This window comes from Podarcis vaucheri (assembly GCF_965113315.1).
Source record: "Podarcis vaucheri genome assembly, chromosome: 4".
In the NCBI taxonomy this organism is placed as follows: Eukaryota; Metazoa; Chordata; class Lepidosauria; order Squamata; family Lacertidae; genus Podarcis; species Podarcis vaucheri.
The window spans coordinates 26,051,024-26,063,504 of NC_138762.1; the positions used below are offsets into that span (position 1 = coordinate 26,051,024).

The 12,481-nt window shown below is 50.8% G+C and overlaps 1 protein-coding gene across 3 annotated transcripts in view; it reads left to right on the forward strand.

Moving 5' to 3' along the window:
- The first annotated feature begins 4,832 nt into the window (after positions 1 to 4,832).
- The window catches only part of FGF9 (fibroblast growth factor 9), a 43,428-nt gene continuing 35,779 nt past the window's right edge, over positions 4,833 to 12,481 (forward strand). For 2 of the 3 annotated variants that reach the window (XR_014219011.1, XM_082220353.1), the window contains exon 1: positions 4,833 to 5,941. Coding sequence is in view for 1 of the 3 variants with exons in the window: in XM_082220353.1 (XP_082076479.1) it covers positions 5,665 to 5,941 (277 nt within the window). In the remaining 2 variants the exon portion in view is untranslated. Of the gene's footprint in view, positions 5,942 to 11,489; positions 11,574 to 12,481 lie in introns of those variants that run through there. The other variant, XM_082220354.1, reaches the window with a different exon arrangement.

Genomic DNA, 12,481 nt, shown 5'->3' on the forward strand with positions numbered 1-12,481 from the left:
TGCTTAAAACCTTATTGTTTAGAAAAGCCTGCCCATATGCTGAGAAAGTCAAAGTAATTTTAATCGGCTTTAGAATTTTAAATTTCGTATGTTTTAAAGTATGGTTGTGTATTTTTCTTGCTTTTACTGTTTTATTTTCTGTAAACTGCTTTGAGTTTTGTCTTTTTACAATCAAGAGGTGTACAAATTTTATGAAATGAGTGAATGAAGTGTGTGCGGTGTCTTAGGCTAGCAAGGCAAAAGATGCAATTGAAATGGTAGAATTTATAAAATTATTTTAGGGCATAATCCTGAGCTCAGAACAGCAGGGCTGAGCAGTTTAGGATCCGGTAGATCTCTGGAGATACAGTAGCTCAGCTGAAACCAGTAAATGTTATGCTGGTGTACGCTCAGAAAAAGGGAAGTCATGGGGGCAGGACAGGAGAGGGAATTGCACTGGATCCTAACCCCATGGTCAAGCTCTGGATCTGACATACTTCATGCCAGTTTAATACAAAGCAGCATAATTTAGGCTGGTGCCCTGTATGGTTCTGCCACCCCCCCCCCCATTTAATAGATTGCCATAGTGATAAACTATTTTCCCAGCCCATCTGCCACCTTGCAGCCAGAGACTTGAATTGCTGCCTCAATGGTCCTTTAGCACCCAACTCCCGCTTTGCATACTGTATTAATTTGTTTTAATTTGCTTGCTTCCTATGACTCCATGGGACTCGTCTTTAGATGGCATTACTTCACTTACACCAAATTGTGCAAAGCCAGACCTGTTGAGGGTTTTTTTTGGGGGGTGGGGAGGGGTTTCATGGGTGTTGCCAAGGGGGGGGGCAGGGGGCAGTGGCCCTCCTTAAATCCTCAAAAATTATTGAAAAGCATTTAAAAGCTTCTCCCCCCCAACAAAAGCCCACTCCTTGTAATGTCCTCTTTTTGGGGGGATTTTTACCTGTGATCTCCCCCCAAAAACTCAACAGCTTTTTGCTTTCCCCCAACAAAAATCCTGGGAGTGGGGTTCACCCTTGTTCACATTGCTGGGCAAGGCCGTGAGCTTATTCCCCAGCAGAATGAGGGGAAGACCCCCAACTCAGCCGGCCCGGCTTTCCACATGTTGCAGCCAGTCTTGCCCTGACAGCGCCCCTAGCTCCCCCGAACATAGGAGCATGGTGAGGAAGGCAGAAGTGAGGCAGGTCTGCTTGAATGAACTCCTAGAGGATTGCCTAATGCTCTTTGCCTTTGTTCAGGTGAAGGCATCCATAGGAAATAACCACAGGGATCATCCGTCTAAGCCACCGCCTGGAGGCAGGAAAGTGGAGCTCAGCATCTTGACAGATGACTCTCTGCAGCCACTCCTTGCAAGTTTCCGGTTATGGAGATTTCCTTTGAAAGAGCCTGCTATTTTCATAGGGACAGCAGAACACAGGAGAGATTGAGAGGTGGGATTAAGGAGAGAGAACCTGCTCCCACTTCCTGGTTTTCTGTGAAAATGAAATGGACCATATGGGACCTGGAGCCTGCAGGTTGTTTCTCCCTCTAATCCAAAACATGTTTAAAGCAATTGAGTGGAAGAACAGGAATTCTCTGGCTGGGCTGTTTCAGAAGACTCAAGGCATTTCCACAAGCGATGCTTGTGAATGGCCTTTGGAGGCCATTTCTGCAGCTGACATTTCAATTCTTTTTTTCTGCTGCATTTCTAATTCAGATGAAATATATGCACTGGGCAGAATCTGTGCATTTGATTACAGCTACCTTCCATTTTCTGTCCTGGCTCATTGGTTTTATTATCTATTACATTTCTTTACCCTTCCCTAAAATGAAATGACTTTCATAATGATATTCACAAGCTATGCATTCTAGATTAAAAAGCATCTGTGCAACCTGATCCTATCTGTGTTTACACAAATGTAAGCCCCCTTCCTTCCAAGTGTGCTTCACACAGTTTTGTGTGTATGGCTGTGCCTGTCACTTGCAAAAACATCACTTGTGAACACTGTGACATGCAAAACAAAGAGCCTGAGAGATACATATTCAATTAGATGTACATACTCTAGTTTTTGTAGCCTTTTCATTTGATTTACAAACCCATGGGGAAATGCAATCAATCCATTTTATTAATTGAAACATCATGAACAGTACCTGTCATAATGTGCTTCTATTGAAGGGGGGGTGTAATTCTTTAAGATATTGCAAATGAGTAATTGGCAACAGTTTACTGTTTCCCCCAGAAAGGGTAAACCTGGATTAAATGGAGTAAAAATATGGGCTGGCTTTTTGAGGATCATGCCATGTGAATGCAGCCCCTCCACCCACCCAAATTGCATGCATCAGGAGGACCAACCCACAAGAAACTCCTGTCTGGAAGCACCAATGGGTGGCTTAACCAGAAAACCTGGACCTATGGGTGTAGCCAGGATTTATTTTAAGGGGGCAGGCTTCATGTGGGGGGCGGTGGCAGAACCAAGTTATCTGCGATGCAAATAGTCAGTTAAGTATTTTTATTTAATTACTTGATGGCGGGGGGGGGGGCAGCTGCACAGCCATGCCCATGCAGTTGGACCTGCTGAATTTTGCAGTGGCTGCAGTTCTGCTGCACAGTGATGAAGTCACTCTTGCTGGGAAACATGATGAAAGTCCAACTATTTTCAGAAGGGTAAGAGTTGTGTCTAATCCGGTGCATCAAAAAGTGTTGTGTCTTGTGGCTCCTTAAGAGATTCACGTTTATTCTGCATAGGGCTCAAAGTTATTTTAAAAGGCTCTGGGTATCCAGAGGTATACATGGGGGTGTTTTTGGGTGAAACTGGCCCTTGCTGGGGGTGCAAAAATCACCTATCAGACTATGCAGTGTGTGACATCTGTGTGTTGCGGCGATGTGATGCCGCTGTCACGGCAAGATCAAATGCAAGAGAAGCTAGCAATCATCCCCACACCATGACTCAAGGGTGGTTTTTTTTGGGGGGGGGAGTGCCAATACATATTGCAAAGGACACAAGGGACCCTGGGTACATCTCTGTGGGTATCAAGGCTGCCTGTTAGCCCCTGTTAGCCATGTAGACCCTGCAACCCAACCGTGGCATTCTGCATAAGCTCAATGGCACCGGTGTCATTGTTACCCCACAACTGGAAAAAGGGGTGCTGAGTCTGAGCACAGATAAATCCCAGGTCTGAAGTTATTATTCACATCGCCATTTGAGCCAGGCATCTATAGAGCATTCCAGACTTCTTTAACTCCCTGGAGCTTGGCCTGTGGTAATAATTTGCAGAACACCATTCACTGGGTGTTTTTGTTTTGTTTTGTGGCTGCAGCGCAGTACTTGAGCAGGTCGTCGGTTCCTCCCCAACATCTCCAGAAGAGGCTGGGAGGAGTCTCTCTCTTAAACCCCGCAGAATGAGCGCAGACCACAGGGAGCTGCTATGATCTGGTGGCCGAACTCAGCCTAAGACAGCTCCCGTCTCCCCAGGGTGGGCTTGCGGCGCCCCTGTGACGAGGAGCCATTTCCCGACGGCGACTTCCACGGGCGTGGCGACCGGAAAAGCCCTTCCCCGCGGAGCCGAGCACGTGGCGGCGCCTCCAGGGCGCCTCGCCACGTGCGGCGGGGCGGGACTAGTCCTCTCGCGGCTCCGCCCCGCCCCAGTTCCTCGCTCCCTCGCAAGGGCCCGGGGCTGCTGGATGCTGCAGGAGAAGCGGGAGACCGCGGGGCGGTATCTGGTTCCCTGGTATCCTATAGACGCATTTCAGTGGCGCGCCCGGTTAGCAAGTGAGCGCTCCTGCAGAGCAGTCACACATACACACATAGCAACCCCCTTGGCCAAAGCCCCGCTGAATTCGGCGGAACTTGTACCCTTGCAAACGTGCGCAGGATCGCAGCCCATTTTACCTCCCAGGAGTTTGCTCCGCGCGCCGATAGCGCTTTTGCCTTCGCGCCCCCGATCCTAAGGCGCGTCTACTGCCCACCCTTCTTACTGTGCACGGCGAGCCTTACTTCCAGCTAAGCGTGTCCTGCCCAACCTTGACTCGGGAGTAGGGAACGCGCACATAAAGCGTGCACACCTCTGAGTATACAAGCCCAGGCTGCGCAGCAGGCTCGCCGCTCGGGGGACCGACTTGCAAACGAAATCGGCACAGAACCGGGCTGGGCTGGAGAGGTTTTCCTCGCTCGCTCTTCCCCTCCTCTCTCGAAGGACGCCCCGCGCTAGTGGATGACCCAGCACCTAAACCTGGGATCCCCGCCTTAAAACAAAACACACTTTGACCCAGCGCCGCGCGCGCGCTGCACCCCTCCATCTCCTTCCCCACTCCCGCTTTTAATCCCTGCGTCCAGGAGCCCCTGGATCCGCGCGCGGCTGAGAAGTTCTCCGCCGCTTTCAAGCTGCAACGCCGCCGAGGCTGGCGTGCCGCAGACCAGCAAAAAGCCCGAGCGAGGGAGCGACTGACTGGCTGGGTTTTCGCGCGAGGCGCTTCGGTGGCGTTGAGCTGGCTGGGATGGAAAGGGAGCGCCGCCGCCGCCGCCGCCGCTCTAATGCAGCAGGTAGCGTTGCGCGCTAGGACCTGGGCGGAATCCGTGGCCGCCCGCAAGCTGGACTACCTTAAACCCAGCCCAATGCCTCTTCCTGCGCCACTTTTCCCTGCGCGCTTGGATGGAAGAGGCACAGTCGAGAGCCGCAGCTCGGCACTGGAGGACAGCGGCAGCGGCGGCGCGGCACCGGGAGCCCTGCGGAAGCGGCACCTGTTCCCAGGCGAGGCAGCCGAGAGAGAGCAGCCGTGGGACGCGTTGTTCGGCGCGGATCGCCAGCCCGGCTGAGCCCAGAGAGGCACCCGCGGTGCCTCCTCCGGAGAATTCGGGATAATAGGATCTGGACGGCAAAAGTTTTCTTTTATTTGGATTTTTTTAATTATAAAAAAAATCTCCCCCCCTTCCGGGCGGTGGAGAGGGGGATTCGTCTCAGCCAGCCAACGTGAGATCTCCCACCCACCCTGCTCTTCTTTTTCTTCTTCTTCTTCTCCCGCTTTTCTCCTTGCAGGAGTCCATGCTGATGTATGCAGCCAGTTATAGAGTAAAAACAGCGCATGCCTTCCTGGAGTCAGAATCCATAAAAAATCCTGGCGTCGCCCGTGCATCTTAAATATATATATAATATATAACAATAATCGGTGCGTGCAGCTCCCTTTAGAGAAAAGCCTCAGGCGGCGAAGTTGCTATGGTCGTGCTGCTCCTAAGCCCCATGGAGAAACTACGGATTTTTAGCCTCATTACGGTCGGATGGGCAGAAGACCCCACCGCTTGCTAAGAGCTGGAGGAATATAGATGATCCCTCGCCCTGGACCCCTCCAGACCCGTCTGATGTGTTTATAAATATGTCCGTGTGCGGCGCTTTCTTAAGACTAACAGCGGCTTGACCTTGAACCTGGGACAAGTCGAAGCAGCAGATCACTTTCAAAAAATATATATCCTACTTATTATTATTGATGGATTAAAGCAAAGGACATTCTTCCCCTCCATGTAACTACAAGTGGGAGGGGAGAGTGGAGTGGGAGCACGTCCTCCCCCCCACCCACCCAAAAAAAGGGGGGAAAGAAAAAGATATCTACCTTGGGTTTTTGGGCACCGGCACTACAGTTTTGCTTCAAAAACGAGCTCGCCTTCCTCCCCCCTTCCTCCTCCCTCCCCCTCGCTCCTGATGGCTCCCTTAGGTGAAGTTGGGAACTATTTCGGCGTCCAGGATGCGGTACCCTTTGGGAACGTCCCCGTCTTGCCGGCTGATAGCCCCGTGTTGTTAAGCGACCACCTGGGCCAGGCGGAAGCGGGTGGGCTACCCCGGGGCCCTGCGGTGACGGACCTGGATCACTTAAAAGGGATCCTGAGGCGGAGGCAGCTCTACTGCAGGACTGGATTTCATTTAGAGATTTTCCCCAATGGTACGATCCAAGGAACCAGGCAAGACCACAGCAGATTTGGTAGGTATGGGCGATTTAACCTTCTGGTGGCCGTGGGGCTGACAAGGACAGAAGTTGGGTCTTTTTTAAAAGAAAAGAAAAGAAAAGAAAACCCACAACCAAATAAAATAATAATATTATTATTTTTTTTGGTCGGGAGGAAATGGGATGGAGAGTCGATGCTGAGGATTATTGTTGTTGAAACAGCTCGGAAGAGGAAATGCCTCCGGGATTTGCAGATGGCATGCAAACGGGACACCCCTGCACGCGTCCAAGTAAGAGTTTTTTCACCAAAGAGCCACAAGTCTGGAGAATAATGATAATAATAATATTTTTTAAAAGAATTGCCACTCCTCTAGGTTTGTGGCTAAGGGGCAATAGGGGTGAGCATAAGGTGTCCTGTTATAAATAAGGTTAATAGATCCCGTTCTTCCGATGAGTCAGTAATGTGCTTCCTATTTCAAACCTAGTCGCTTTTTTCTTAATAGGGAAGGATCGCGGCTTCCTCGGGTGAAGGAAGTGCCTCGCACTCTTCCCCCACCGCAAGACCCTTAATACCTGCCTCCGTAGATAGGTCTGGATTGTCCCCCCCCCCGCCAAAGGATCCCGCCCCTTTATCCTGCCCCCATCACTGTGAGGGATCCCCCTACAGTGAGCGGCTCTGGCGAATAGCCACCGCTGCTGTGGGTGCCTGCATCATAAGCCCAGATCTCTTGGTCATTAAAGAAGGCATTCCTTCGCCTCTGTCCCTCTGCTGTGCGCCCACATGCTTGAGCGCAGGTATCCAATGGGAGCTCCACGCCTGCAGGCGCAGACTTCCTTTCAGAGTTGGGGGGGGGGGAGGTGTGTGTTAGAATCGCAGAACCGTAGAGTTGGAAGGGACCCCGGGGGTCATCTAGCCCAACCCCCTGCAATGCAGGAATCTTTTGCCCAGCGTGGTTCTCGAACCCACTACCCTGAGATTTAAGAGTCTCGTGTTCTGCCGATTTCATTCCCGAGGGCTCCTATTTGTGACTCAGCAGTATAGAGGGGCGTCGGAGGACTTCACGCGGTACTTCCGATGCTGTGGCCACACGCAAGTGGGCCTTCTGCCTTCTCAGAGTAGCTCCAAAATGCCACTGAGTTCTTACAACGGGCTGGCGCTGGCCTGATTTTTTTTTTAAACAAATCTGGAATTCTTTGAAGGGGTTTGGGTGGTAAAATAATGCCACTTTGGGGGGTAAGGCGGGCTCCAGCGGCTGTTGGAAGGAGTTAACTTGTGAGTGAATCCACCTGACAGCACTTAAAACCAGGTCGTAAAAGCAAAGCAAAAAACAAAAGAAAAAGAAAAAGTCCTGTGGTGCTTCTCCCCCCTTCCTTCCCCACCGCCATGCTTGAATGCCAGATGTTGAACAAGCTCTAAACTGTGTTCCTTTTATTGCTTTCGAGAGCTGGGGAGATAATGCCGGGGCTCGCGAGGAAGGGATGCGCTTCAAAGGGGTCATTTGAGATTCGAACCGGTCGCTACATGCAAAGTCATCCGGTGTCACCCTTCGTTCGCCAGAGGCTAAGGGCGTCCTAAGTGGGTGCTAGCTAGTCCTACTCAGGTTGCAATGAATGGCCCTCATGTGCACTCACTCTCGGTAGGGATAGTATTGCCTGCAGCCCTGAAACAGCATCCCCCCCCCTTCTCTGCGTTGCAACATATGCAGCACACGTTCCCTTTTCAGGCCTGGGCGCCGTTTTCTCTTAGGAACACATGCACCTGAAAACGAGAATAGTTCTTGAATGCGGTTGAAGAGAAAGGAGGGCGAAAGTCTGCGGAGAATCCCAGCGCTAGGCATGTAAACTTGAGGGTTGCGGGCGCAAAGCAGCAGCGATCTCCTCGGCAGCTCTCAAATGGAGAAAGTTGAGAGATTATGCAGAAGTTGGCTTTGCGCTTCTGTAGATATGCGTCTATGCAGACGCACGCCCCTTTTGCTCCGGGGTGGTTCTGCACGCCAGCAGCAGCAGAGGCGAGATCTGGTGCAGGGATGTGCATGCGCCCTCAAGGACGGGGCTGCAGTCTTTACGGTACGCTGGCTGGTGCGAGATCAAAAGCAGGAAGCTCTGGTGCGTTAAGAGGCGAGATTTGCACGCTGTGCTGGAGCCCAGCGGCAGCCCGCGGGCTCACGCCGCTAGCAGGTGTACGGCGGCCGAGCTGGCGCTCCTGCTACCGCGCGCATTGGCCTTGGCAGCAGCAGGAGGGCACTGCAGGGTCCTACACCCCGCCGCTTCCTCTCCTCCCAGCCGCTCGCCTGAGCTGGGCCATCGCACCAGCTGCTGCTGCTGCTGCTCTGCAGAGCTGCAGAAGACCCGCGTTAGGGGGAGGCGGCTCATTTTACACCGATACGGTGCGCCGAGAAGAGATGCAGTGCAGTAACAACTATGTCCTTGTAGTTAAGATTCCTTAATATTCTCATTATCTGTTGGAATATTGTTGCTCTATAAATAAAGGTGACTCTAAATAATAATAATAATAATAATAATAATAATAATAATAATATCACCACCACCACCACAGGCAGCTACTGATTTAAGGGGTGGAGAATGGAGGGATCATTATCTAGGTCTGCAGTCAGCAACCTGGGTGCCTTCCAGGTTTTTTGGACTACAGTTCTCATCAGCCTCAGCTCCCATCAGCCCCCAGTCGGTAGTACAAAATACCTGGTTTGGTAGGGTGCAGCTTATTGTGCTGGGATGGTGAAATGGCTCCTGCTTCACCTGTGCAACAGAAGTTCAGGGGAATTTGTCCTCATTTGTGTCTGGTTGCCCCCTATAGAACTGTTCTGCCACTTACTTGGAAAGGTTATGTGTAGTGGACAACTCAAAAACCTCTGTGATCTCATGGCACTTAATGTGGTGGGATCCCTACACCATCTGTTCAGTTGCAGCTCTCCCTGCGAGGTGATGACTATTGGATCTAGGACCGAATGGAAAGGGGAGGCAAGATAGTTTAGATATTGTGAGAATTCTATTCTGTAGCTAAAGTTGCAAACCTCCCGTACGTGCCCTGTACTTGGGCACTGATTTCGCTGGGAGCTAACATCTGGGTAACTCTATATAGGCTCAAGCTGCTGGGCCCCACAACCGGCTTTTATCTCAAGCTGTTCCAAGGGACTCTTGGTTTCAGGCATGCATTATTCCGTTAACAGAATGCTGAATGCAGTGTGGATAGAAACTTCTCCTGCTTACATCCATAGGGACATCAAGAGGTCAGGCCACACAGTCATGGACAATAAGGCTATCAACGGCCACTAGCCACGATGGCTGTGTTCTGTCTCCACTATGCAAGGCAGTTTGCCCCTGTATACCAACCCGTTCAGCACAAGTAGGGAGAGTGCTGCAGCCACTGCTTGTGGGTTTTATGTAGGCATCTACAGGCCACAGTGAAAGCAGGATGCTAGACCAAGTTTGCGATTGGCCTGATCCAGGTTCTTAAAGTACAACATTTCCCAGTATGTCACATGCAGAAAGCAAATAGCCACAAATGGAATCAAACAACCCAGCCAAATCCATATTCCATAAAATAAATTAGCCTTTGGAATCTTCTGAACAGGTTTCATTGCAGACCTTGAGAAACCAAGGTCAGAAAAGTCCTTTCCATAATAATCTTGGCCAACCCATTCAAGGACTGAACACCTTGGGCCCTTGTACTATTCTGGAACCATTTCAGCTGGTTTAAGTTCTGCAAAATTAACACAGCGCCTGCTTAGGTAAGGCTTACAGTATATATAAAAGGTGGAGAGAGCGCTCCAAAAAGGATTGGCTTTTTATGATGGTAGTGGGTTAATTGGGAGCAGGCAGGGCAGACAGGTGACCCCAAAATATACTGCAGCCTACCCGATCCTAAAAATATTGACTTGACATTAGTCCAAGTCTGGTACATTTCAGTGTACTTCCTTTTGGATTACTTTTTATCTTGAGAAGTAATTCCTGTTGAACTACTTGTATCTTGGCATCAACATAACATGGTAAAACTCTAAAGTAATTATGTTCTAGTTTGCCCTAGAGAATGCTGGGAATTACAGTTATGTTTTGTGCCAAGAGAAGTATGGGCACATCTTGGCTCCCTCACCATTGCAGCATCCTTACAATTCCCAGGTTTGTTTTTTCTTTATTATTCAGGTTGTTAGTTATTTTTAAACCAAACTTCATAATGCATGTGTCCTTGCATTCCTATGCGTTTCCAGAACCTGCCCCAGGGACTTGTTTTTCGGGAGTTGCCCAAAGGCCCCAGCTAATATAGCTGCCCAACACCAGTGCATTTCTGCAACTCAAGGCTACTCAGAAAGTAAGCTCCATTGAGTTAAAGGTCACTGACTCCCAAGCCAGCAGCTACAGGATTGCAACCCTCGTTTCCAATCCGAATTTAGCTGGGTAGCTTTTGGTTCCAGAATAAGAGCAGGCTTCTCCATGAATTTGAGTATTTGTGGGTGGGCGGGGTTTTAAAAGTCATGCTCGGAAATAGGACCCAGGGACCCAGTTTCCTGCTTTGGCTATGCACCCCGCCCCCCCCCCCCACTTCTCAGAAGAAACCTTAGACGGGAAGCCTATTTTAGACACGTGCCAGGGACATGTCATAAATCAAGCTGCACCGGCTCAGGGACCCGTGATACTTTTACCATTTTAACGTCTTCCTTTAAATGCAAGCTCTTTTACGAGATCCAGTGTGGAACGCGATCCCCGCGGGATCAAAGCGGATGCTATCTCTCCGGGGAATGTCGGAATTTATTGGGGATTTTTTTTTGGGTGGTTGGTTTTTTTTTGTTTTTTTTTTGCGTGTGCCTTTGGTGTAGGTAGGACATTGACGGTGCAATACTGGTAAACTTAAGGAATTTTGTACCGGGGATGGGGGAAGGTACCGTAGCTCTTGCGTCAGCACAACCACTGCATGAGAGGGAGAAAAATATCACCCTTCCAGAGAGAGAGAGAGAGCTCTGCTAAGGAGTCATGCTAGTCAACCTTCGTCCGGGCTCCGGCCAGATCAGCTCCCAGCAGAGAAGCAACCGGCAGCACCGGACGATCGCGCCCCCGCTCAGCAGCAGCAGCGTTAGTTTTCGCCCAGGGGAAGCGTGGGCGGGGCTTTCGCACGTGCTTATGCGCGTCACGGACCCTCTATAAACGATCGCTTTCCTATTATTTTTAAAAAGAACGGTGCATAGATCCCCGGCGAAGCGCAGGCGTCTCCGCTCCCCAGGTGTCGTCACGCGCCGGCAGCTGCGTGTCCTCGAGCGACATGCTGCTGCTGCTGCAGAGGGTCCTTGCAGCGCCCGCTTGCAGTGCACCTGACGAGTCTCGGGGCTGCAATCCCAAGGCACGCTGAGCTGCGGAGCAAGCCCTGCCTTCCAGTTCATTTATATATAGTATATCTATTGCATAGGATCCGGCTGCTGCAGCTGCATACTCCCTCCCCCCCCCTACTTCCCCGGGCTGGGCGCCGCTGCCGTAAAAAACCCTGTTCTGCTGCTGCTGCTGCTGCAGAGAATGACTCGGATAAGCAAGAGGAGCGGGACCTGCAGTACTAAAGCAGCTTCTTCGGGCGCATCCTGCAGAGAAAGCAGAGCGACCCCCTTCCTTTGTCCAGCACCTCCTGCACCCCCACCTGGCCGAGGCCTCTGGAAAAACGCAAGGGGTAAAATGTAGCAGCCTTAGGACCCGGGAGGGTAAAGTCAGGCAAGCCCCTCCCTCTGGGGAATGACCCCGCTTCGTTGCACAATGTCATTGCAATCTTTAAAACAGATTTCTGCCTTCTGCTTTCTCACCGCCCCCCAACGCCCTTCTGCTTAGTGGGTAGGAGTGAAAATGCAGCTTGCACTCTTCTTCTGTTGGTGCCCCCCCCCCTCACAGTGGCTGGGGCATCCCAGGCAGATGGGTGGGGTACAAATAATAAGACTTGTTAAACTTGTAGCCTGCTTTACCTTGCAAGGTGTTTGGGAGTAGCTTGCACGATTCCTTTTTTAAGGACTTGTGAGGTCAGTTAAACTGAGTGAGGCCCAAGGTCACCCAGTCAGCTTTGTAGCTGAGGGAAAAATATTTGAATCCAGGTCTCCTAGTCCAGGAATACCAGCTACTGCACAATGCCACCAGAGGCTTTCTTTGATCAGCACTCGGTTCTTTACACCAGGCTTGGAGAAACCTGCAGCCCTCCAGATGGTGTTGGACTACAACTCCCATCAGCCCCTGTCAGCATGGGAAGTGGCCAGGAATTATGGCGGCAGTAGTCCAGCAACATTTGAAGGGCTACAAGTCCCCTACCCCCGCTGTACATGGTTTTCAGAATTCAACATTTATAGAGTGCTTGCTTTTCAGAGCTCTTCTTTAGCACAGCCAAGCTTACAAGGAAGGTCATTAATTCCCAGTTTTATAGGTGGCGTGTCCACTTACAAAATTGGCAAGCTAGAACATGTGCAGAAGAGGGTGGCCAAGATGATAAAGGGTCTGGAAACCAAGCCCTGTGAGGAACGGTTGAGGGAGATGGTTGTGTTTAGCCGGGAGAAGAGGGGACTGAGAGGAGACACGATAGCCATCCTCAAAGGTCTG